The 26,250-nt window shown below is 47.9% G+C and overlaps 1 protein-coding gene across 1 annotated transcript in view; it reads right to left on the reverse strand.

Annotated features, from left to right (window-relative positions):
* Nucleotides 1–346: 346 nt before the first annotated feature.
* igsf3 (immunoglobulin superfamily, member 3) overlaps nt 347–26,250 on the reverse strand; it is a 61,072-nt gene continuing 35,168 nt past the window's right edge. Inside the window, exons 3-9 of the mRNA XM_079276393.1 lie at nt 25,304–25,723; nt 21,936–22,322; nt 19,090–19,521; nt 16,099–16,524; nt 5,819–6,229; nt 3,494–3,943; nt 347–2,917 (exon numbers count right to left, since the gene is read on the reverse strand). Coding sequence (XP_079132519.1) covers nt 2,667–2,917; nt 3,494–3,943; nt 5,819–6,229; nt 16,099–16,524; nt 19,090–19,521; nt 21,936–22,322; nt 25,304–25,723 — 2,777 coding nt within the window. The 3' untranslated portion in view covers nt 347–2,666. The remainder of the gene's footprint in view (nt 2,918–3,493; nt 3,944–5,818; nt 6,230–16,098; nt 16,525–19,089; nt 19,522–21,935; nt 22,323–25,303; nt 25,724–26,250) is intronic.

The raw sequence follows: 26,250 nt of genomic DNA on the forward strand, positions 1-26,250 counted from the left end.
CTCATTAAGTGCTTGCGAGCAGGCAAAATGCAGTGTGTGACACTCGTCTTTGTCTACCGTGTGCCGCTTTTGTCTGGCACGTTGTTACCGTCCTGAAAACACTTGTAAACACACGGTTAGTAATGAGTAGACGACAGCTAATTGATGGGCATTTCCTTTGAAGACGGAATTCGCTGCACGTGCAGAACGTTTCTCACTCCCCCTGACTAAATAGCAACAGCCTTTACTCAACGTGGAATAGTGGGTGGTCCACTTAAAATAGACCGGTTACCTCGAAAAAAAACAAACAGTGAAGGAAGTGGAAATCACAGAACGTGGTGGTTCAGTGTCAGTCTCGGCTCCGTACTTTTTGACATAAATCTGTTTAATGAAGTGCTGCATAAAAGCAAACATTAAAAAGACAAATATGAGCAATAATATTAAACACGATCTCCACAACAGCCAGTCTTGAAACGGATTACTTCACAGGTTTCAAAGGGCATCTGGAATTGGCAGTCAAATATTGTAGATGACGAGGGACTGGGCTTTTTTTTGTTGACTCTTGGCTCAGGAAGTCTGGTCAGGAGGTGATGGTGGTGGGGGGGGGGGGGGGGGGGGGGCACTGCCATGTCACACAAACACAATGCTCAAAGAGTTCAAAGTTTACAAAACATCAAAATTCCTCCTGCAGTATTGTCATGCAATATACATGTTGACACAAGTTTCTCCAGAGTTTTTCATGTCCGGTCTGGCAGTGAAAGGGTTAGGCCCAGGTCGGGGGTGCAGGACTTCACGCCTCTTCCTGGCTGATGATGAATTCCAGGGAAGGGGACACAGATTTTCAAACCCTTCTTTCTTGCATCAGGGGAGCCGAAGGATTTACGCCTTCAGCTACAATCCACGATTAGAAGACGTCGTAACAGTTCGCTTTCAGCCGTCTTTGATCAAAACGTCCTACCTCCGTGTTCACATCACATTTCACGAAATAAACGCGACTCAAGCAAAAAAAAGCATTAAGTGAATTCATTTCTGTGACTCGTCTGCTCAACTATTGTACACGTAAAGCCACAGTAACTTTCATTATAGGTATAGATATACAGTGTTTTGACACTGACCAAACTCCACAATCTGGTATGAAATGCTACAGACTGCAATGCGCAGAACAAATCTAGCATTTCTACATCTATCACATTGCCAACACACAGGCTATTGACATAATCGGCTTGGTGCAGTTGCCTGGCAACACAAGCAGCAGAGTTCTTAGAGAATTTCAAAGCAAAAAAGAAAAAAAAAATTCAAAGCTATGCAAAGTAGTAAAAAAAACAATAAATAGAAAAATCTTTCAAATAAACACAAAAGTTAAACATTTGCCCCCGAACGTCATTTTGTTTTCATATAGTGTGCAGATTACATGAAGTGTTTTTCCTACACGTCTACACACAGAAATATCCAGTGTGGCTCGTAACAAATCAAAAGTCCTTTTCAAAATCAATTTGCATCTTCTGCTATCTTTAAGGACTGGACGGAGCGGTCCGACTGGGCGACTTAAATGTGCACGGACCTTCATTTTACTCAATAACCCCGGCTGTGAAATCTAAGCAGGACAATTCAACTGATTCAACACGAGTGTAAAAATGTCCCTTTTTGCCCTCAAGGACCATAAACCCACAGCAGGAGGTACGCAGACATATTTACAATCTGCTTCAAAAAAAAAAACAATCAGCTTTCTGACTCGCTTTAAAACTTCAAACATCATCTGCAAAGAGCACAGCATGGAAATAAGGAGGACTTGGCACTGGAAAAAAGAAAAGGAAAACCTCTTATTTAAAAGAACGTTTTAAATAACGTTGTTCATTTACAACCCCACCATTTCTGACGTCCCTCCCTCTCCTTCTCTTGTTGTCTCTTTTCGGAGGAGGAGGAGGAGGGTGAAGAAGAGCGGAGCAGTCTCTCAGGAAGGTCAGAGTGTCTGGCAGTGTTAAAGTGGCGCGAGAGGACCGGTTTCTGTCTGCCAAGGCAAATTCATTGTGGAGGCAGGTGGGCCAACACACATCCTCACTTAGGACACAGACTTGTGTGTCCTTGTCTTTGTCTCTATGCAGGCTGGCCACCAAGTCATCAGCGCCACGGACTGAGTCAGTGGGTGCAGAGAATCACTATGGCAACCAACATAGTGGGCCAGGCTGTGAGACTTTTTTGGCTTCCACTCAGTGCCGGAGTCGATTATAGAGTTCCTCCTCTTAAATGTTCTTCCCGGTTTGGCCAATGATCTCAAGTGCACAGTTTTCTTTTTTTTTCCTCTCTTGAAAAAATAGACAAAATATTTAGAGTCGTAAAAACAAAAACGCAGCTATGAGTGTAACAGAAAACAAAAAAAAACAAGAGAGGCTCCTTCAAATCGCACTCGCACAATTAATCGTGCTAACATGGCACACGCATTCCACGCACACACAGAGGTACGCACGCGCACACACACACACACACACACACACACACACACACACACACACACACACACACACACACACACGTTGTTAAACTGACTAATCCAACACATCAGTGAACGACAGTAAGGTCTGAAGGTGGAGTACAGATCTGCTCCCTGACATTGTGTCGGCTGGATCCTCGATGTGCGTGAGGCACGGGGGGACTGGGGGGTGGGGGGGACTGGGGGGGGGGACCCTCGCTTAGTCGACAGAGCCGGGGTGCAGGCTGAGCGCAGGTGGGTCCAGACAGGTCGGGGAGTAACTGAGGTGAGGTTCCTTAATCCACAGGAGGGGGGCGCCGTTCTTGCCTTCTTGGCTTTTGCTGTTGTTGCGGCTCTTATAGCGCACAAGCAGCACGGCGATGAGGAGGACGCCGAAGATGGGGAAGGGGTAAAAGAAGACAAAGTAGAAGAGGGAGTTGTTGGAGCACACCACCGACTGGAGGGTGGACACTGTTGACGGAGAACAGACAACGGTTAGTTCGGTCCTTGATAAAGTCCTGAAGAAAATTAAATCACTGAAAAATGTGTTCATATAGCATGTGGGATGCACTTCTTACAGTTCACAGACACTGGTGAATGAATCTGTTTGACATCTTTAGATCAGAGCACCACTTTTGACACTGGCATTAATCACTTAGCTTTAACGCTTAACAGCGGGCGGCCATCTCTGGCTGCTGCTTTTAACTGAGCTTCATCCTATCTTTAAAACAAATGCTGCAAGTGGGGAAGCCATATCATCAGACGATGACATATAGAGTACCTGAGAGCTCCTTAATTGGCCCATAATATTCTCTAGTTGTGTATACTGTAACACAGAGGACCTATTAGGATTGGGCAATATGACAATAGTGAGACGAAACATCCAAAGACGCAGCAGTTAATTACATCTTGTGCTATCTGTGAAGAAGCTCCCCGGTCTTAAATTGCCTGTATAATATAAGTAGACAGCCATGGATACAAGTATACTTTTGTCACAGTGTTCATTTACACCTGAAGCTTTGAGGATTTAGATAATTAAGGACTTACCTTGTTGCATTACATTGACGATAGTGAACCCAGAGTTGTTGGTGGCCAGGCGGTACCACGCATTGCGGGGGTTGAGTATCCACTCCTCTACATGGCAGTAGTATCGGCCCGCGTCGGTCGGCCGCGCTCCTTGAATGGTCAGGCTGTACTGGTCGGAGGTCATCCTCTCAAACTGCAGACGGGAATTTGGCCCCGGCTCCTCTCTGGGGCTGCAGTTTCCATTTCCAAACACGGCGTCGTGGCCGATGGAGAACACGCACTCTCTCTCCTCCTCGTCGTCCTGCTCGTCGTCGTCGTCATCATCCTCGTCTTCGGAGCGCTCCACGTACCAGGACACGGAGAAGCGGGAGTCTCGAGACGACTGGGAGGGAATGCTGCAGCCCAGCCGGATGGAGTCATACTCTTCCACTGTCACGTTGGACTCCAATTCCTCCACCTGCAGTCGAATCTCTGCGGAGGTCCAAGCGTGTTAGACAGAGATGGGGGCGGACAAAGTGGAAATGTACTAACATGTACAGTGTTTCTTGGGGCATTGCAATAAGAGCACCGAATCACAATGTTCAGTCAAATTTACATTAACTGCGACCTTTCTGGAATAATAAGTTTAAATTGAATTGGCATCTATTTTGATAAGCGATTAATCATTTGAGTCATTTTTCAACATTAAACGATAAGAACTTCTCAAATGTGAGGTTTTCCAGTTTTTTTTTTTTTTTAACTGTTGATCAGACAAAACAAGTGGTTTAAAGATGTCCTCCTGGATTCTGGGAAATTGCAGCAGGCATTTCCACTTCAAACTTCAAATTTACACCACACACAAGCAGCAAACGGTTCAGCAAACAGGGACACCAAACTTTCAAAATGTGTAAACGGAGGACAAAAATAAATAAATCCCACAGTGATGCCCAAAGCTATCACCAGTCTTTCAGCTTTCCAGCAAGGTTAGATCCTACCCGGAGGCCAGCGTGTCTGTCTGTCTGTCTGTGTGGGTATGCTACAACCCTTTAGGGGTGGAACGATGCCCCAGTTTCACTGCAGTAAAAAAATAAATAAAAAATAGATGCCAGTGAAGACCTGGCTTGCTTGGGCTGCTCCCACACACACACACACACACACACACACACACAGTTTGGAAGGGTCCTCTTGTTAAAGCAAAATGAGAAGCAGGAGCAGAAAAAAAGAAGCGAGTTCTGGCACACATCTCCGCTCATCTCTCCGACCGACAGGTTGATTTCTGGATGGCTTCCTGGGCGAATGCATTTTTTAACACCTTTATGAATATCCATGATATTTACACAGCATATTCCATTAATTGTATGTAGACATTCATGCATCATTAAAAGTAAAAACATGGATGGTCACGTACACTATACTTGCCATCCAGTAAGCGTTAAATATTAACCCAGAACCCCTGGTGAGCTTCCACAAACAACCATGTGTTAGCTTTTGACTAACTAAAGCATGAAAGCAATCAGTGTCTCACACAAAAGAAATATAAGGGTGCACATGTTTTCAAAGCTATGCATTGGTATGGGTGCTGTAGCTCAATTCATTGTTTGAGCAGTGTCAGCTTCACCGTCTACACAACTAGCCTTTTCCTTGCCCTACTGGCTTGTGACCAGATGTTTTGATGCTCACATTCTCGTTGGACAGATGCCATAACAGGGATTTCACTCTGCATTTGAAACAGGACACCTGAACAGATGAACAGCGCTCTCAGAGACGTCTGTGATAAGTCCCCCTGAGTGTATGTGTGGAATCGACTCATACAAGGGATGGGTTGTTGTCATCTATTTGCATTTGGGGGAGTTCGATTGTAAAGGAGGTGTTTGTAATTGTGAATATGTGAATATGGGCTATGGGGAAACTCAGGACAGAAAAGAGTGTGCTTAAGACTACAGCCATGAGGTAAGACATCAGGGTTGGGGTGGCAGTAGGTACATCACGGCTTTGAGCGCTCTGAAAGTTTTTGAGTACTGGACAAGAGGATTAGGTTCTCCGTCTGAGCCAGGCTCTGCCCTCTGGCATGGCACAGACGGTTCACATAAGAACTGGCATGACTTCAACCCACTTTTTGCCACCTGAGCTCTGCCCAGGACCAGGCGTAAAGTCATCAGCGCGAGACGGCCTCGAGGCCTTGAGCAGAGCATGTGGGAGTGGTGAGGGCAAAGCAAATTAGAGGGGGTGGGGGTTGGGTGGGTTGACAATGTCTAAATGGTGTGAAACAAGGCAGCATGTGGGGCTAAAGTGGCAGCTGCTGCTTACCTGCAGTGGGAATAAATAAGCATTTGTTTAAGAAAACAGCAGTTCGGACCGCTCGCTTACCTGGCTGTCTGACCAGAACCTGCGTGAACCCCGAGGACTCCCGGGACAGTTGATACCAGGCTCCATCTGGGTCACTCAGCCACTCTTCCACCAGGCAGTAGTATGTCCCAGAATCGCTGCTCTCTGCCCTGTTTAACGTCAGCACGTAGAGACGGGTCGACAGCCTCTCGGCCTGGACTCGACGCCGCAGTCTCTCCTCTTCTGCGTAGGCGCCGTACTCGAAGGCCCCCGAGCGTTCAATCCTCAGCAGGAGCTCGTCAGCTTCTGACCCGGTCGCGCGCCTCACGTACCACAGCACGGCGTGCTGGGAGTCCTGGCTGGTCTGGGAGCTGATGGAGCAATTGATCCTGATGCGACTGTCCTCCAGGAACACCTGGGAGCGGTTGGTCTTTTGCACTCGCAGCTTGCTCTCTGCAGAGAATCAGGAGATGGAGGGAGGGGTTCAGGAGGGAAGGTAAAAGTGCAGACAGTCATTCCTTTGGGTGCAGGAGAATGTGAGCACCGGCGGCAGATGCACAATGCAGTTTCTGCTTTTGTGACAGACAACCTGTAGCTGGGTATATTTCTGGTGGCAGCAGGGCAGGAAAAGATAGTGGCGCGTGGGTGGGTGAGGCAGGTGACAAAGGGAAAGAAAGAAATACGAGGGAAAGGAGGAGGAAATGTCAGGCAAATCAAAGCTGAGGGGATGGTATAGGTCTGTGGGTATCAAAGTAAAACATGTAAGCTAAGATGCAGAACAGCAGAAGAAACAAGGGTGAAGGAGAGGGGGGTGGGCTGTAAAGTTCGGCTGTGGATATTATTAGGTAAGATACAAGGGAAAAAAGCAGTGCAGGAGGTCTGATAGTCTGCCAAAAAACAGGAGGAAACGGAAGGAAGAAGGAACCCATTGATATAAAGTCGGGTAAGGATGGGAAGAGAGCAGATAGGAGAGGCAGGAGATAACAGAGAGGCGTGACAGAGATGTCAGGAGGAAGCTGAGGCTGCCCTGAGTGCTGTGACAGGATTGGTTACAGTGATAGGATTAGCTGCAGGTACACCAGGTGTGACCACGACCAGGGCCTCGCTGTCAAACGCTTGGGGGGGCACAGGGAATGTAGGAAACACACACAAACACACGGCCCTAAAACACAGCAAAACTATTCACATCACGCAATCCTCAAACATGAGATTCATAGATTGTCTTTCTAGAATAAATAAGATTTGTTCCAAACAATTATAATCTCTGGTGCATTTACCTGCTGTCAAACAGATATCGCACAGCGTGAATAAATGTGGAACAATCACACGTGTGCATCTCTGTCAACAAATGGAACCATCTTTGACCTCAGCGATAGAGACTTGATTGGGAGCACTTTCTAGAGTTGGGTACGCTGGCAGCGAGCCAAGAGTTGTTTGTTGGCCGAGGTCAAATTGGGGAAACAAATTCACTTAATTGATCGTAGCAGCGGACATTTAACTGCAGAATGTCTTCCAGCCCTGTCCCACAAAAAGGAGAGACGAATGCCTATTTTAGGGAGAGAGCCCCGATGTCTGCCAGAATTGTCCAAATAAAACACACATCGCACAAACACAACAACCTATAAAGATCCCTTTTATATGTACGTTTGCACAAGAAGCACATCAAATGCAGCCGTTGATACTATTCCTTGTATGTAAATCGGTTTAACAAATTATTTAGGATATTTCAAGTGCCAAAAGCTCTCACCACATACTCTCATTCACGTATTCTTTAATCACACTCTTTCGGATTTGGAGATGTGAATGCATTTCACTTTGATAAAATTCTTGTGCTGCTTGTGTTTAGGCAATGTTGGCTTCTTTTTTTGTAAAAAAATTGGTTAATATTGCGTAATGTGAGGTATTAAAACATATATATTGTTGGGGATTGGTACCCCAACTCTGGTGTTGTATTAGTGCGAAACGTTCCAAAGGACATCCAGCGTTGTTCAGGAACATGCACATGTAAACTGGCACAAATCTGACACGATACAAAACTCAACATTTTATTTTCCTCTCTGCGCCTTTCCTGCATTCTAAAACAACCCCTTCATCTCCCAATTTCATGTCCGCTCCTAGCTCACGCTAGGCTGTAATATGACTGCCTCGGGCCACAGCCATCTGGCCTGGGAACCTCACCCTCACAGATGCTCCAATGACATCGGTTTGTGATTCTGCATATTTGCATTACACATACAGTATGTACACACTTAGTCGCATTCAAAAGATGCACGGCTGCAAGGCATCGCCAGACCACCCTGTTCGAGCAAGCGTCTGAAATGAGTCGTTAGCATTGCCGCGGTACCCACTAGAGACTTGGTCGGAAGCCTGACAATCTCCGCATCCGGAATTACTGCCGAGCCTGCGGAATCCTGGCAATCTTTTCTTTTTTTGTTTTCATACAGGAGAATTACCTCCGAACCTCCTGAAGTGGAACCATGTCGGATTGGATTGGCACGGGACAAAACAATTCTCCGCCGTTCCCATTTGAAGTTTGAATCCGCAGCCAGGAGCTGAGAGCCTGTTGCCGTACATCAGTGTTTACAGAAATGCTTTTTCAAAGCGAAAACAGGCCAATTATTCAAGCCCTACTCGGTAGCTTCATGAGCGATGACAAGTTATCATAACTAAGCACTCACTCAAGCAGAGTAAGCGGGACACATACAATGGAAGAACAAATACAGTGTCTTTATGTCCCACAACAACCTTAAGTCTCCGCTCCCTCCCAACTCCCTACGCTGTGAAATGCCTCAGTAAGAGAACAGCGACTTCACAGACCAGCCTGCCACATCCTCTGACACGCGTCCGTTCCCTCTGAGAGTGAGGCTTCTTCCCTCAGCTACGGCGCAGCCATCGGCCACAGTCACACCGATGCATCTTCTGACGCAAACGGCAGAAAAAACGGCTAAAAAAAGTCTTTATGGTGAATAGAATTTCGTATACGGGGGTACTGATGAGGGCAGATTGTTGGAAGAGACGCAGCGTAGGAAGCCAGTTCAATCGTCGCTCACAAGGCCGTTCATCATGTATGTGAATTCCCTCAACCGTGTGTCAGGCTGTCACAGTACCTGTTTAAAGTGTCATCACATGTTCTTTGCTATTGTGTGTTTTTTAAATGAGCCTCAAGGGTGCTTCCACAAAGTAAGACTAATCCCTAATTGGCAACAGTATTCTCACTGCTTTGCATTGGTTCATGTGACACGAACAACTGGCCGTGGTGAAAAGAACAGTGGATGCCAATTTCATAAGCACCTTTAACTCCCCCACCCCCCCTTTTTTGGTCAGTTCATTTTGAGATGAACACTCTTAACAATGTTGACGTTATTCTTGAGCATGACTGCAGACAGCCTCTCACACCTGACATCACCTGACATCCTCTGTGGTTTCCAGGGCAACCTTGTCTCCGTGAACGTGGCGCGGCGAAGATGCGTCGTCTAAAGGCTCAACGAAACAAAACCAGAGCCTTTTGTTTACATCGCCAGGCATGATTCAATCAAATGTAATGAAGTCACATCATTGGTCTGCATAATAATAAAAAGCAATAACAATGTCATTATTAATAACACTAATAAAACAATAATAAGCAATGATTTGAGGTGTATCTAGACAGAGTGCCTCTTTCCCCTTTAAGTATCTCAGCTCCACTGGAGGTACTTGTGTTTCAGCAGTTTGCTGGGCATGTAGTGTCAGCAAAGTACACACACACACACACACACACACACACACACACACACACACACACACACACACACACACACACACACACACACACACACACACACACACACACACACACACACACACACACACAGGCTCATTGAACCCTTGTCTCACCCCTTTCCCAAACGTGCCCAATTTGTCTCGTTTAATAGCTACAGGAACTGCAGAGTTGAGACAAAACTGTCTTTATTCCTTTTATCAATCAGTGGAGGAAGTACACAAAGGCTACAAACTGCAGCCCAGTTTTGATAAGGAAGACAGGATAACAAAGCACACCCCAAACCCCCAAAAGCTGTATAGCAGCACCGCACAACTGTTGTTCATGAAGCGGAGCAGATGAAGACAAGTTTGGGTCCGGGGAGAGGAGGAGTGTACAGTTAAGGATGCACACTCACCACAGCTCATGCATGCACGCACACTCACACACACATGCTTGCAACAACATTTTAAGACTTCAAAGGAGCTCGTCAACTGCTTGGTTCTCTTTCAGAGGAGGAGAATTCAGCCCGAGATTGTAAATCAAAGAAGGTTATCCTTTATTCTGTGTATAGAGGGGATTCAATTCATTTCCCATCTCTATTTTATGCTGCTGCTCCAGGTGAAGTCTTTTAATACAAGCTCTAAACGTTAAGGGTTGAGATGTCATCGCGGTCTTTGTTTTGACCAATCACCAACTCTTTCCTCCTTTCTGTGTTACCATTATCTATGTCTCTCCTGATCACATTCGCTCTAACCACCTGACACTGACATGAATATTCAGCAGACTCACCTGTGGGTTCATGAATATGCATGAGGCCTAAATGAAGTGCGAACACGAGAGGTGCTGGTGGGGTCTCTGCGTAATATTTTGGCTTTAAAAAAAACAAAACATGATCTAATATGTACTTAATGACCACTGAGCTGACATCCTATCCACTGGGCCACAGATGAAACCCTTCCACTTATTTAAAGGAGGCCAGAGTGGGCAACAGAAAGAGACGTACAGAGATGAAAGGGACGAATAAAAGGAGAAAGGCAGACACAGAGAGAGGGATGAGATTCCTGGAAGAACACATGATGGGAGAAAAGCAGGAGAGTTTAAGGGATGTATCCCCACACTGAATGGATATTCACGAGCACCTACCAACAGAGAGCTGAGGAGTGAGAGTGAGTGTGCAGAGGGAGAGAAAGAGCCTGGAAAAGATGAGAGAGATGTAAAAGACAGAAAGTAAGAACATGCGGCTGGGGGTATTTTGGAAAGCAGCAGGCAGTCGCTCCAGCTCCACTCCAGAGGACTTATCGTCTTAATGGCTGCCTGCTCCGCCTTTAGCGTTAGCATTAGCACAGCCATGGGCTAATCCACGGCCAGGACCCCGGCATGTCAGGACGGAGGGCTTTAGACACGCCCTGATCTCCTGCGGAACAGCTTACTTTGGCTTGCTGCTCCTTGCCAACCTCTTCAAGCACAAACACTAAGACACACACACACTCACAAAAGTGCTGTGCACCCCGGCCAATCTGGACCACTGTCATAGACGGGATAGATCAGAGCGGGCGGCTAGTCAGAGGCGTTGAGTGATGGGGTTCCCCTGACTGAAAGGTGGCTCCTCTGCCGAACTGGAAGCCTAATTTCTAGGCTAATGACTGCGATGTATCTATGATCCCATTGTGTCAGAGGGATATTACCACTCCTCATTCCTCCCCTTTCCAACTCCCACTACAATATCATTAAGAGCGCTCTAATTATGGGGATCTGTGCACGTAACGGCAGCCTTTAACCCACCAAGACAGAGCTACACACACACACACACACACACACACACACACACACACACACACACACACACACACACACACACACACACTGTGCATCAGTGCAAACACACTGACTGCACTTTCCCTCTTCCTGCCTGCCTGCCTGCCTGTCTGTCTGCCTGTCTGGGAGAGTGATTGCAGAACACAGGTTGGCCCAACGGGAAAAACGGATGCACAAGAGAGGGTGAGACAGAGGGTCAGGACGGGGGAACTCTGGGAGATTAATGGCCCGAAAGAAGCTGGCACCGCGGGGAGATAATAAAGACATATCACATCGAGCCGTGCGACTGCGTGCATGCCTGTGTGTGTGTGTGTGTGTCGTTAAAATGAGGTCTGCCAATAAGCATAAAGATATGCTGTTTAAACCACAGAGAACAGTGGTCATTCAGTTAGTGCAGGCTAGAGTCTGGTGTGTGTGTGTGTGTGTGTGTGTGTGTATTCAGGAGGCGGCCCTGCTGAGCCTCTCCGGCTCCTACTATTAGCTACTGATTTACATGGGGAGCAGCAGCACTGTAGCTAGCTCTGAGTTACGACTTCAATTACAGCAGCAGCAGCAGGGCGCGCACGCACACACTCACAGGTGCTGAAGAGAGATGGAGAGACAGCACAGAGAATCTCATTGTGTCTTCAGCTCGGGCTGAACAAGGAAATGAGGCCGAGATTGGATTTGACAGAAATATGTGCCTGCGTTCTTGCGTCAGAGAGAGATTGTTTGGGCTTTGCCCTTGAGACGAAGAAGACACAGGAAAAAGGAGCCTGACCTTGAATGTCTGAAAGAGGCGCGATTAATCAAAAATCTTTAATGAATTGATTTTATGTTTCAGTGCACCGCTTAAAGGCTCTTCGTTTATAACCCACTACGACCCTGTGTGGTCGTGTGCGACAGACAAAAACACACGGAGTGCCGCCTTCGGGTGAGCTTGTGGGCAAACTCAAATGATATCAGCTGCAGCCAAAAACAGGGCACAGAGAAGATTTACAACCCTGACACGAACAATAACACTGAACAAGCCGCTCTTGTGTGCAAACAAGCACAGCTGCCATATCCTTATTATTCATGAAATGCTGACAATGGTGAAGAAGCTATTTGAAGAAAAACGTAAAAATAATGGAGGGAATTACGAGGAGAAGGAGGGAGGCAGGGAAATAAGAGTGAGAAAGACGCTGGGGGCGTGCGCAGAGGGAAACATGCAGCTAAGTGAGAGTGAAGGGGAAAGAGGACATTAAAAGAGACTCGTGGGGAGAGGGAGAACGAAATGTAGAAAGACAGAGATGGAGCGGGAAAAGGGGGACATGAGGATGATAGGATGGGCCTTAATGAAGACAGGCAGCTCCCATCCATGCCCTGATGAGCAGGAATCTCCAATCACCGAAGTGACGCCAACACTAACAATAACGGCTGGGTGGCAAGTACTTCACTGGCATGAAAGGAGAGCCCATGCAGCATCTGCTTGTGCCAGCCCGTATTAAATGGAAAGATACCCTCAAGAACTAAGAGAGAGAGAGAGAAAGAGAGAGAGAAAGGGAGAAAGATAGAGAGAGAGAAGGAGCATATGAGGCAGGACAAGATAAAGTAGGAGGCATATGTCCTCTCATTCAAAGAGAGATGGAGAGAGAACAAGGGCTAAACAAGAGAGGGGCTAAGAATAAACCAGGCTTGCGTGAGGCTTGATCGTGTGAGTGAAAGGTAGCCAGGTGTGTGAGGAGAGATGAGGAGAAATTCTAAGTGGGACACCCCTCTCCCCTTCCCCCCCCCCCCCTTCCCCTCCATCATCACCATTCTAGCTCAGCCAATAACCAGATGGTCTTAATATCCCACTCCTCATGCCAGATACACGCGCACAAACGTACACGTGCACACACGTGAATGATGAGAAAAATGTCTTGAACTCCCAAAACCATCATTAATCTAAACTCCGGTTCCATTAGGGGAAGATTCAGCATACTGTAATTAGTTTTGCATGTTTTCTGTGCGTGTGCGTGCGTGTGCAGTTTGAGTTATGAGTAGATATTACAGTGTGTCGTAGAGACTGAGGCGTCCCTGGTGATGCTGAACATGTGTTTGCCATTATTGTATTTCAGACAGAGACAAAGAGAAAACTCAATCAGGTGGAATCTAATATTACTGCTACTGTATGTGGAACTGTGTGCCGCCTGTTTATGGTTTTTGTTGTGCGTGTGAGCTTGAGGAGATCCTCTCCTGTGAGGGCTAGTATTGAATTGTGTTCTACCAAAAGATAATTACACCTTTGTAAGGGTCTCTGCGGGGGGGGGGGGGGGGGGGGAGTGTTGGTGTGTGCAGTGGTTATCTGCATGAAGCCTGTGGTGGACAATTCAAGCACTGGGTTGCCCTCACAACGAACATAAAACTATTGTGTGCGTGTGTGTGTGTGTGTGTGCAGATGATGGTGGTGAACTCATCTAATATGACCCACGGGACTCGGATACAGGCCGTGTGCTGCGAAGGCAATCTGGAACAGGAAGTAGACCTGGGCTGGGCTGCTGACTGCTTCTGTGTGCGTTGGCTCCTGCTTGTATCTACATCCAACAACTTCCATACTGCTAATCTAAGAGGCATGGACGTTTGGGATCAAGGGTGCCATTTTCTGATGCTACTCACTCTTCGCTTTTGAAGAAAGACTTTAATGGAGGAGCGTCACTCCGCATTTGCAGACCTTATTGCAGGATGTTAAGGCACATGCGCGTGTCTTCCTTCTGGAAACAAGATGGCGGTGTAATGGAGCATCAGAAAGCTGAGAGAAACAGTTCTACTGTTGCTGGGTATCAGGGGTGAGGTAAGCGTCTGTATATATGCAGAGTAAGCATATGGAAGCTCTCAGAAGGAACATCACAAGAAACACGGTTGCAGTGGCATTCATGGAAGAACTTGGACATGGACACATGTCTATGTGCACACATAATGCTGGTGAGGCAGCTCATGCATATTGAGCAGGTACCTCTGGAAGCATGACTTAAAGCCTCTCAATTATGAATGTGGTCCGATGCTGTGCTTGCTCACGCCTCATTACACACACTCCCCCTTCTTTGAGAAGAGGAGCTGAAAATGGCAGTCGCTCATTTAGCCAGGAGTGGTTAACAGTTAGCAAAACTGAGAGGAAAAGGCAGATTGGGAGGAGAGGCGTCCTACATGCTGACAAATGAATAATCAGGCTAAATGGAGGGCTGACTGCACAACTAAAAAAAAACTAAAAAAAACACACAGGAGGTGGAGGAGACAAACACAGCAAGAGCCAGGTCTCTGTGAGATAAAGAAATGTCTCACTCCCCCCCCCCCCTGTGAGATAGTGCCCTTACAAACAGAGTGATCACACCGTTATGGTTAGTGATTGGCTTTCAGTTGGCAACTGATCACATTGTCACGGCTGCTGATGGCATTACCAAGGTAACTGATCACTTTGTCGTGGAGGCCCTGCTGAAGGAGGACCCAGTGTTTATTCCCCTGCAAAAATGTGTGTGTGTCCTTTCCCGGGTTAAGGATAGACAATGTAAACTGCACATAGGGGGAGGGGGGGGGGGTAAATGAGCATTCAGGATGATAAGCTGATCTCCAAATAACTCCTGAAGAGCCCGGGGACACCGTGTCTTCTGAGTGAATGGTTACGGTCAGGGCACAGTCAGTCAAGCAGGTAAAAGCAGCGTCTCTGAACTGAGGTGCTTCTGTACGTGTGCGTGTTTACATCAGTTTGCATTCATCTGAATCGATAGCAGCAGGGAATAAGAGGCCATACTGTACTTGTGACTACTTTCCACCGCCTCACTTTTCAAGTGTTATCGATCACCACAGTCTGCCTCTGAAGTCAATACGGCATCTTACGTATCCTCACCTGCACATGGAAGGGACATGCAGGCCCGCACGGACACAAGCTTGCACATAGCTATTCCTGCATCGCTTATGGTTAAAAATATAACGTTACAGAAAATGTTTCAGAAGTCAAAAACCCTCGGATTCCACCCACACACCGTGCTCATATTCCTCCCTCCACATCCATCAAATCTGGACCCTATCGGCATTTCAGGCACCATAATGCTTTGCTGGACTGCTTTGAAAGCCAGACGATCTTTTATTATTAGCAGGATGAGCATTTGCCTCACCTGAATAAACAAAGTATCATACTGTCGAGGCACACCAGACTGGGCTAAATTGGGGCCAGTGTGTGTCTGTGTGTGCGTGTGTTTGTTGTTTGTGTTCAGCCACTAATTGGGCTGCGTCTGAATGGGTTTTTCTCTGTGTATGTGTGGAGCACAGAGGGCCAATGAGGGTGGTGTAGACAGTTTAATGCCTCCACTGAGGAAAAAGGTTCAAGGACGGATCACTCACTCCTTATCCCACTTCCTCACTTTCTCCGTCTCCGTCCTTTGCTTCCCTTTCTTTTCCCTTTTCACTCGCTTTTCTCTTTCTTCCTGTAGGATATTTAGCAATACAGTCACTGCGACACAGAGACTTCACCCTGCCTTGCCCGCACACACACACACACACACACACACACACACACACACACACACACACACACACACACACACACACACACACACACACACACACACACACACACACACTCCAATTAGAGTCTAAACCAGAGACTAAGAGCAATTAGAGCAGGCAGACATCCTCTAAGCTCTGCTGAATTCATTCGATGTGTACGTGTGCGAGTGTGTGTCTGAATCTGTGTTCATCCCTGTTTGTGTGCTGGTCTGTGTCCGTTCCAATTAGGAGCGTGTCTCCCTGGCAAACAGCCATGCAGCTTTACCTGGCTGTAGGACACTGATGCCGAGCAGGTTGGAAGTGCGGTTGGCTACTTTGCTCCAGCTGTTGTCGTAGTTCCTCCTCCACAGGTCGGCGGTGCACTGGTATTTGCCCGCCTCGCGGCGGCCTGCCCGGGTCACCGACAACCGGAAGTTGGTGTTGGAGTGGGAGCGGTCCACTGTGGTGCGGGTGCCCAGCCCCAGCAGCTGCTCCCCCCACTGCAGCGTGCCCTCGCGGGTGAAAGTCACCAGGTCTTTGAACTCTCCCCGATCGTCGTCGCCAGTGTCTGTGCCGGCCGGCATGAAGCGCCAGGTGACGGAGGTGGGGACACGGGCGTTGTGACGAGGCTTCACCAGGCACAGGAGGTCGAAGGAGTCTCCGAAGGTAACGGACGGCGTACGGGATGAGGCCGACACCATGAAGGAGGACTCTAGATGGTAGAAGAAGTGGAGAAAGAATGTTAGGAAGTGTGGATAAATTGCATTTTTATTTGACTAATGATGAACACTTCAAAGTACCACTGATTGCATTTTATAGCAAAACACAGTGTGGGTGTGTGAAGGAGTCTCTTCTTTAAAAGCTTAAAGCTCAGCTTAAAGCTCAGCGAATGATTCATAATCTTATTGAGGAAGGAACGTTTCTTTTGAGCATGGCCACTAAGAGGAACAAATACCTGAAGACAGATATTTAGCTCATGCACATGCTTGCGTATGCATGTCCTACCTTGTGCTTGTGTCTCAGTGCTTGACAGCATGAACGCCTCCAAATGAATGGGTGATGCAACAAAGAAAACCCAGCGGCGATGTTCGATTTACGTCCGCATCCTTGCCAAGTCTAAACTATCCTCATTAAACTAAAGACGTTCACCAAACTCCATATGTCTTTGCCAAGAAACAACTACACAGGGGAGGGAGAGAGAGAGAGCGAGAGAGCGAGAGAGAGCGAGAGAGAGAGAGCGAGAGAGAGCGAGAGAGAGCGAGAGAGAGAGAGAGCGAGAGAGCGAGAGAGAGAGAGAGCGAGAGAGAGCGAGAGAGAGCGAGAGAGCGAGAGAGCGAGAGAGAGAGACTCAATGGCCCTTTGACAACCTGACCCTGCTGTGCCTATTATTTGTTTGCCAGATCAGATAATTGATTTCCTTGAGACTTTGCAGATTTCTCCATTATATTCTTGTCAACAGCCACGTCGCTTTGTCTCTGTCCCTCACCCTCTCTCTCTCTGTCCTCTCTCTCCGTCCTCTGACGGCCATCACCCCCGGTGTCCTTCAGGGTGGTATAATCAATGGCTTTCTGTCCAGACTGGGCTACTGCTGGGACAGCTGCCTGGGGACATAATTCTCTAATAGACAATAACTCTCCCCTCGCACTCTATCTCTCATCTCCCTGTGCCCCTCTTCCATCCATCCATCCATCCATCCATCCATCCATCCATCCCTTTCCCTCACTGTCTGCCTGCCTCCGTGACAGAAAAGAGAATTTCATCCCGATCCATTTCTTCCCCACACAACTCTTCCTTTCCATTTGTGTGAATAACTATGAATGTGTTTGGAGACTACCATACATCAACTTTTGTATGTGTGTATATAGGATGCTCACTTGTACACACGTCCCACCCCACACACCCTGAGGGCCCCTTAAGCCAATCAGCTGGAAACAAGAGTCTCTACCAACAACTAAAACACGAGGCTCCCAAAGGACATCCCTCTCCCAAACCCTACAGGTCTTGTGAGCGAGCACAATAAATCCATAGAGGAGGAGGCTATGATTTAAATGAAGGTACAGTGACCATATAGATTTCATATAAAATCTGTAGAACAGCACAATCAAGAGGACAAGTCACCGTGAAGCTCAATCTAAGCTCATTAGGTGCAAGGAGAGCAAAAGTAGTGGAAGATAAGAGAGCTGAAACACAGGGGGAAATTAAATTAAAGTTATCTGCAAAAAAAATGAAGTTGGAAGCTTAAGTGAGGAAAAACGAGGACCAAAATCGGAGACAAAGTAAAACACACATTGACCGTCACACAACAGCGCGCATTTAGAAAATCCTTTGATCAACAAGGAGAAGGAGGGGAGATGTCGACGAGTGTAACTGAAGAGAGACGAGCTGCTTCGGACTTCTTTTCCTTGATTTGCATAATGCGTCCCTTGTTCCTCAAACTAATGTTGTTGCCCGAACTTAACAAATGGCCACTTAAAAACCGACATCTCTTCTCTGCAGCACCACTGTGTGCTGCTGCAGGGCGCTAATCCGCTGGTTGTGTGTCTGTGTGTGTGTGTGTGTGTGTGTGCGTACTGAGCCCAGTGCTCCTGGTCTGCCAGCTTCTCATTGCTCCGCTCCAGTGACTTCCTCAGCCTGTACCGAGGATGTTCAGCTTAACTCAGCGCTGACAGAGGAGACCCACAGACTGTGAAACACGTTGCCGCTGCATTTCCATTCTAATAATTCTGGCTCATCCATATGGGTGGGTGCGAATGTGTGTGCGCATCTATGATGGGTGTCACTGCTCTTGACGTGTGGCAGGTAGTGTGAACGCGCGCGCGTGTGTGTGTGTGTGTGTGTTTATGCCATATTAGCTCTGCTGTGCATGAATAAACCTTACTGCAGTCCACTCTGTCCACTACATGTTCTGCCTACGCCGTTCATCCGTCTTTAGCAAACCACAAACCACACACGTCTTTTTGATTTGGTGTGCATGTGTGCAGAGGGTTTACATGCCTTATCAATGTGTGCAGGAACATATTTTCAATAGTGGGGCTGCCCTGGACATGTGCATGCGCTCAACATTTTCCTTGCGCGTGCATATTAATGTGTAGAAAATAATTTGCTGAGAGTACATTTTCAAACAAAAAAATGCCTCCGCAAACGGTTGAACAGAAATATTGAAAATGAAATGATTTAAAAAGGTGAATCTGCTGGTCTGCCCCACAATGTGCCTTACTGACTTGGCAGGATGGGAATATCGACCATATTGAGGTCGGATAAGGTTGGGCTAACTTACCAACGGTCTTGACGGTGACTGTCTTGGTGGCCGACTTCTCTCCTATCTTCTCCCAGTTCAGCTCTGGTTCAGTGCCAGTCTGAAGCCACTCAGTTGCTGTGCAGCGGTACTGGCCCTCATCCCCAGGTAAGGCGTTATACACGGACAGAGAGAACGTGTCGGCCCGCACCTTCTCCACGCGTATCTCCCCGTAGCTGGAGCGCTCGCCGTAGGAGGGACTGTGCCATACGGTGCCGTCCCGATCGAAGGACGCCACCTCCACCACCTCCTCCACCACCTCCTCCAGGGACGGTCCAGTCGCCTGCTTGTCTGTCCACTGCCAGGCGACAGACAGGGGGCCTGTAGTGGCTTGGACGGAGCAGGTCAACTGGATCACATCGCCCTCCAGGGCCTCCGAAGAGTTGCTTGACAATGACACTGTGATGTTGCTCTCTGTGAGGGAAGACAGAAGGGAGAGAGGGAGACATATGGAGGTCAGCATGAGTGGAGATGGGACACATGAAAGGAGATATAAAAAGTTCCTCAAAATCTCAGCTCCCTCTCACGACAAGAATCATACTTTCTGTGTTATGACATCAACTGGGGCAATGAAACGAATTGCTGAGCCTTGTCCTGGGAGTAGAGTATCATACAGTCCTGTGCGAGTGCTGCGCATGAGAGAGTGTGTGTGTGTGTGTTTGTGTGTGTGTACGCGGGTCCGTGTGAGAGAGGACCATCGTGCGGTTTTGTAACTGGCCTCGGGCACATCAAAGTGACAGCCAGAGAGGAGGCCCTTGTGAGTTTGTGTGGGTTGAGACTCTCTTTTTAAACCCTGTGTGGCTTGTTCACCAAGTCCACATGGGCACGGAAAAGATCACAGGGCTGAGCGGCTCTTGAGAAGAGGATAAAAGTCATTACTGGCTCTTCTCTGTTCTTCTGCTCTATCTGGACTCTCGTCACTTCAACGTCCGTACTCCATATGCATCACGGATCTCCGGGTTGACCCAAAAGCTCTCTCCGCCCTGCGGGGCCAGTGCTGCTGTCCCTCTCTGCTGCTTCCCTCTCAGCTTGCCTCCTAATAAGCATTAGCTCTCTGTGAATATATGGAATAAACTGGCTTCTTACTTCTATCATGCTCAAATGAACGGAGGGAAAATGCCTTCATCCCTTTTCTCTTCCTTTCTTGCATTGAAACAGTTTGATGGTTTTTTTTCCACAGCTCATTGTATTTTATCACTTTTTTTTTTTAACTTGCGACTTAAAGGGAAGATTGCGAGACAAGTTATACAAGTAGATATATACACCCTCCTTCCTGTGCAATTGTCTGGTTTCCGGACAGCTTTTATTTTCTTTAACTTTCCCCTGTCCTTTCTCTTTGAACTTTATTCTGTTCATTTCCACATTTCCCCTCAGCAGCTCCTTCTTCTTAGTTTTTTTGAACTGAAGAATGCATTTCCTTTCTATAACAGTATATCCTCTCTCTACTTTCCCTACCCTTGCACTTGTCCTTTCCATCCGTGTGACAGAGATTCAGTGTGGCATGTGAACTCTCTCTCCCGTTCTCATTGCAAAGGTAAATTCATCCATCAACACTGATTTGTCAGAAGTGTTTACCTCCAGCTTTCCTTTGCCGTCACCTTTGCCTGCCTCATCAACTTTAACCCCTGTCGCACCTTATTACCAAATCTCACCCAATTCACCCAATTAAAGTGATGAAGCACATCTTGAAATTGTGTGTGTGTGTGTGTGTGTGAGAAAGCTCACATGAGAGCACGGTTTGTGCACCAAATGCATGCCTGCCTGACCACGTCTGCTGTATATCACGGAAGTTCCCTTCCAATAACCACAGCCATTATCCTGTGTAAACCCTATAAACATCCTTTATGGGGCATTAAGGTCTTTTGTTGGAAAAACAAAACCTCCCATACAGAGCGCTTCCCTGGAGACTGCTGCAGGCTCGGGGCCATTGTTTTTGGGCTGATTTAGCAGGGGGTGCAGAGCGGTCATGATAAGGTGACGCTGGCTGCTTGAGAGGAGATACTTCTCTGTGCTTGTTGTGTTTTATTAGGCTGGCGGCAGCGGGCTCCACACACTGTTCCAGTCCTTTGAGATGTAGGTACAGAGAGAAGAGGGAATGAAACAAATGACCCAACGTGTTGGAGGGGGCGTTCTCCTGCTGCCACTGGGATGAAGAGAAATCTCAGTGACATATAAATAGATAGTGAGACGGGGTTTTGAGCGTTTGACTACATTCCCATCGATCAGCTGCCGAGCCTGAATCAAACCCCACCGGCCAGCCCTGCTTAACCCAGCTGAAGAGGTCTGGCCCAGCAGAACGCATTCATTTAGCTCGGGGGAACCACTTAGATGGCCCCGGAGAGAGAGGCGCCTTTTCTCTGCTTCTTTTCTTTCTCCACGCATTAATTTCATGGCTGTTAGCTCAGCCTTCTTGAGTCCGGACTCTTCTGCTCTCCATTATCCCACTATAGTGCCCCCCCCCCCCCCCCCCCCCACACACACACACACACACAGCTAAGCCAAGGAAATGCTGCATTACCATTCCTTAGCAATCCACTCACACAGAAAACACATCAGAAATAAGAGTAGCGTCATCCTTTTCCCTTCTTGCTCTCAGTTAATAATAGAGGCCGTGCCGCTATCTGTTAGAGGCCACCTTGGAGAAAGAGCGAGGGCGTGACAGCGAGAGAAAGATAGCGAGCAGGGCTGGAGAGGAGCACAGCATGACATTCCATATGGCCTACATGAAGATAAAACGGTTATTATGAGAAGCTCATCGTTCTCAGTGTAATTGACAACTAAGAACAGGACGACTAAGCCAGTGGCCTCGTGAACAAATGATTACTCACTGAGCGGCTGGACTGTGATCTGGACATTGCGGGACCTCTTGCTGCGGTCGATGAAGTCTCCCGTGGGCGTCTTTTCCCTCTCTGTCACGCGGCAGATGTATTTCCCAGCGTCTTCGGGGCGGAGGTGCTGCAGCTTGAGCAGGTGCACGTTGGCGCTCTCTTTGCGCACGGTCATGTGTCCGGCTGCCTCGCGGGAGACATAATCGGGGCCCAGGACAGGCACGGCGCTGGGGCCCACCACGGCCACCGGTGAGCTGCTGAAGACCCACGACACCGAGAAGAAGCGCTCTGGGACATTCTGGGCCTCAATGGTGCAGTGAAGCTCCAGCGGCTCACCGGCCGTGAAGGACCGTCGCTCTGTGCTCACCTGGATGCTGAAGTCCCGATCTGAGTGAAAAGATGGGGGGGGGGACATCACGGTTAAAATAATGTTCAGTACTTAAAGAAAACAGCAGAATGGAAAGAGTGTAGTCATGAAAATCTCTTCAAACAGGTGATTTTTGTGATGTTCCCAAACTTTTCTCTGATGTTTAAAACAACACTGATGTCTAAATGCGGCCTGCAGTTGAAATGCACAACATTGCTGCCTTTTCCTGAAATATTTGATGCTCAGAGAGAGACAGACAGAGAGACAGAGAGACAGACAGAGACAGACAGAGAGACAGACAGAGAGACAGACAGAGAGACAGACAGAGACAGACAGAGAGACAGACAGAGAGACAGACAGAGAGAGAGAGACAGAGAGAGAGAGAGACAGAAACTAGAGAATTTTGAGGACACACATTGCATCACTCCGGTAAAATGCTGATCTTTCAGAGAACTCTGTGTACCCCCCCCCCCCTGGTTTCACCTCTGCAATAAAAAACACATCTAATTAAAATTCTCTTCAGCAGTCTGAAACAGCAACGGGCGCTCTCCTCCTCCTGCACAGTCAGAACGGACAGAGCTAACACGGCTAGTTCTCCCACATTACGCATGTTGTCTGCGCATGTGCGCCTGTACACACACGCGTGTGTGTACGGCTGTGAGTTCAGCTTTATTTGCTGTATTCATTTCCAAAAGGCACAGTATGTATCAGATGCTGCTGCTTTGCCTCGCAGTGATTCGGTTGCCCGGAGCTGTAATTACAAAGCCTTTAAACAGACCTCCTGAGAAACACACTCAAGTGAAAAAGTTCAAAGCCTACCGGTGATATATGGAGCAGAGGAATATAATGGTGGGAGGGAGCGGGATATTGTTCACACAAACTTATGAAAGCGCACACATACGAAATATTGACATACACACACATATAGTAACATGCAGACAGTCGAACACTGAGCGCAATTTATTGAAAGACAAACAGCATATACTGTCAATCATAGCAGTTTGGTATTATCACTGTTAATAGTATATATGGATTTAGAACAGTTTAACTGATAATCGCTACAATAATTGATTGAATACTTTGAGCAGTAGTGCACATATTCATGCACATGATGGCACAGGGGTGAAGAGAAAGGCCCACAGATTGCATGCTTCACCTACAACAAGGGCAGCAAGACATCGTATTATTGTATTAATTGTGACGGAAGGGCCGCAACGCTAAAAGGGCTGTGACCCGATTTGACAAGGATTGGTTCCCACACAGCACGGAGCTCTATTTAGGCCATTTTTACGGGAAGACTTCTGCTTCGAGGATGCAGAGAGGAATAAAATCAGCCCCGCAGGTCATGCATGTGTTAGTGTTTAGAGCTAATTGGAAAAGAAAAGAGTACTAAGTGCGAGTCGCGGAAGGACTAAGGAGGAAGTGGGTGATGGAGAAAGTCTGAGAGAGGAGAAAAACACACAGTGATGGGACATGGCTGCAGAAAATGAGAGGTGATGTGAGAGAGGGAGGGAGGAAGAAGGGAGAGAGGGGAACAAGGAAGGAAGTGAGAGGAAGATGGTAAAAAAGCGAGAGCGAAGTGTACATTAGGATTCTGCCCGTTGCGCCGCTCTCTGATGCTGCATGGCTGTGGGTTATTAGCTAGTGATGGGGCTGTCTCGAGATCCACTCCATCTTTTATAATAGGAGCCTAATGGAGGAGCTGCTCCTTGCCCTTCATTTATTTCTCTCTCCGTCTGTCAAATATGCACACGGACAGGTGCAACAGCAGACACACAAGTTCAGCCTAAAGGGATTGCATGTCGTGCCCGCATTATGCATTAAGTGAGTACACGAGAAAGAAATCAAAATGATCCGCACACACACACACACACACAAGCTCACACCAGAGCCGCACGCCGCAGCGCAACACTGCTGTATACCCTTTGTCACGTAACAACACCTCCATTTATTACAGATCACAGAGACGACGGAGAGTGACGAAGGGTGCCGAGAGGGGAGCTCTCTGCCCCTTTTGTCTCCTCCCTGAAGTAGCAGGAACTCATCTGACAAACCCGCTTTACATCAGACTTTCCGCTCTCCTTCTCATCCACCCCGGCATTATCTGGGGCACCATCAAGTTGTATTGGTCCAGAGCGGATCCGATGCTTAATGGAGAAAGGCCAAACGATTCCACTTTGAAGTGATTTACTGGCATGAGACACTCGCCACTGCGTGCTGCCTTGGTAATTGAGCTAATGTCGAAGCGGTTTATCACCCATGCATCTCCGTGGCCCTTTCTTGGAAGCACACAAAGAGATGCTATGTATGCAGAATACAGAGCAGCGAGTGTGATGGGGTCACGTCGGGCTGGAGGTTGTAAGTACATGCGAGGAGCCGTAAAGTCGTCTTTGTTTCGGTTTCCGTCAAGTCTCGAGGTTGACAGCTTATGAGATCATTATCACATGAGGCCTACTCCTCAATCATTCACCCCAACAAAGCTTTTCTTTCTCTGCACCCCTCGTTTCCAAACCCGATGTCCCCTCTGTTGGTAAGTCCCCATCTCCCTTCCATTAGACAATCTCCTCCTTCAGAGTTGGCAACCGCACGATTTCTCCCACTAATGCACTCAAGCCGCAGACTAGAATGGTGTAATTGTTCGGCGAAGAGTGATTGACAAAAACACATTTTTGGCTTCTCCCGGGGCCACTTGTTGCCTGGGAAATTGTATATGAGGAACCACCCCCCCCCCCCCCCGCCGCCAAACACCCACGCTGTTTGGAGCTGGTTAACTTATTCCTGGATGTGCTTTGTAATCAAACAGACGCAAATACAAAAGTGGGGGAGTCTGTGGAGGTTTATTTAAGCCTTTTTAGTAAGCTAATGAGCTTAGTGAGAGATACTGATCAGCAATCAGAGGAAGCCGGCCCACATGCATGTGTGTGCGTCTGTTAAAGTGTAGCAGCATCTTTACCCTCTCTCCCCCTTTCATTTTACCACAGAATCTCTTCCCTTTACTCACCGGTGGGCTGAATGCGGAGCTGAGTCTTGTCGCTCTGCTTGCGGGTCATGGCAAACCAGCTGCCGTCTGTGTCCTGAATCCACTCCACGGCCTGGCAGTAGAGCAGGCCCTGGTCCACCGGCTGCAGCTTGTGAATGGTGAGCCGGTAGGACGTAGCGCTGGTCTTATCCAGCCTGAGGTCCCCCGCCGCCATCCTCTGCCGGTACGGTCCCCCGGAGCGCAGAACAAAGTCCCTTGACAAGGTGACCAGCTCCTGAGGGGGCGCGGCCGCGTCCTCGGGGTACTGCAGGTACCAACCCACGGATAAGTGAGTGTGCTGCAGTGTGGTCCGAGACACCTCGCAGGTAAGCTGCAGTGTGTCGCCTTCCACCTTGGACAGAGTCTGGGCCGGTGCCGTTACCGTCAACGAGTCAGCGATGACTGCAACAATAAAGCAGAGGAGAGAATATTAGCACTCAGTCAGGGCAGGAAAATAAACAGGCGCTCTGTTGTAAGTGGGGAAAAAGGTGTTAATGCAACCAAGCTTTTTTTTCCCTGAGGTGTCTGCCCTCTATTCTCTCATCCATACATGACTTTCACATGTCATTGTGTGTTGATGGTGTTTTCTCTGTCTCACACAGACAGATACCTCCAGAGACCCCTCCTTCTTTCAGGCTGATGAGATCTCATGTGGTTGTGCTCCAGCAAATGTTAAACTTAAAGCTGTACGCTGGCATCTTACAGCTGCACTCCCTCTTATTAAACTTGTCAAACATGTTTTTTTTGATCACACATACTAAATATACAAGCAGCGAGCTAAAATTGCTGCAATAAATGCATCCGAGCTCTTCTATAACACAAGCGAGAACAGAGGACGGACTTCAAGCCAGATGGTTGAGAACAGTGGAGATGAGAGGGGGGGGGGGCAGTCACAGGGAGGGAGGCAACAGACACATCGAGATGTGATC

The sequence above is a fragment of the Melanostigma gelatinosum genome, assembly GCF_949748355.1.
Source record: "Melanostigma gelatinosum genome assembly, chromosome: 10".
NCBI lineage: Eukaryota > Metazoa > Chordata > Actinopteri > Perciformes > Zoarcidae > Melanostigma > Melanostigma gelatinosum.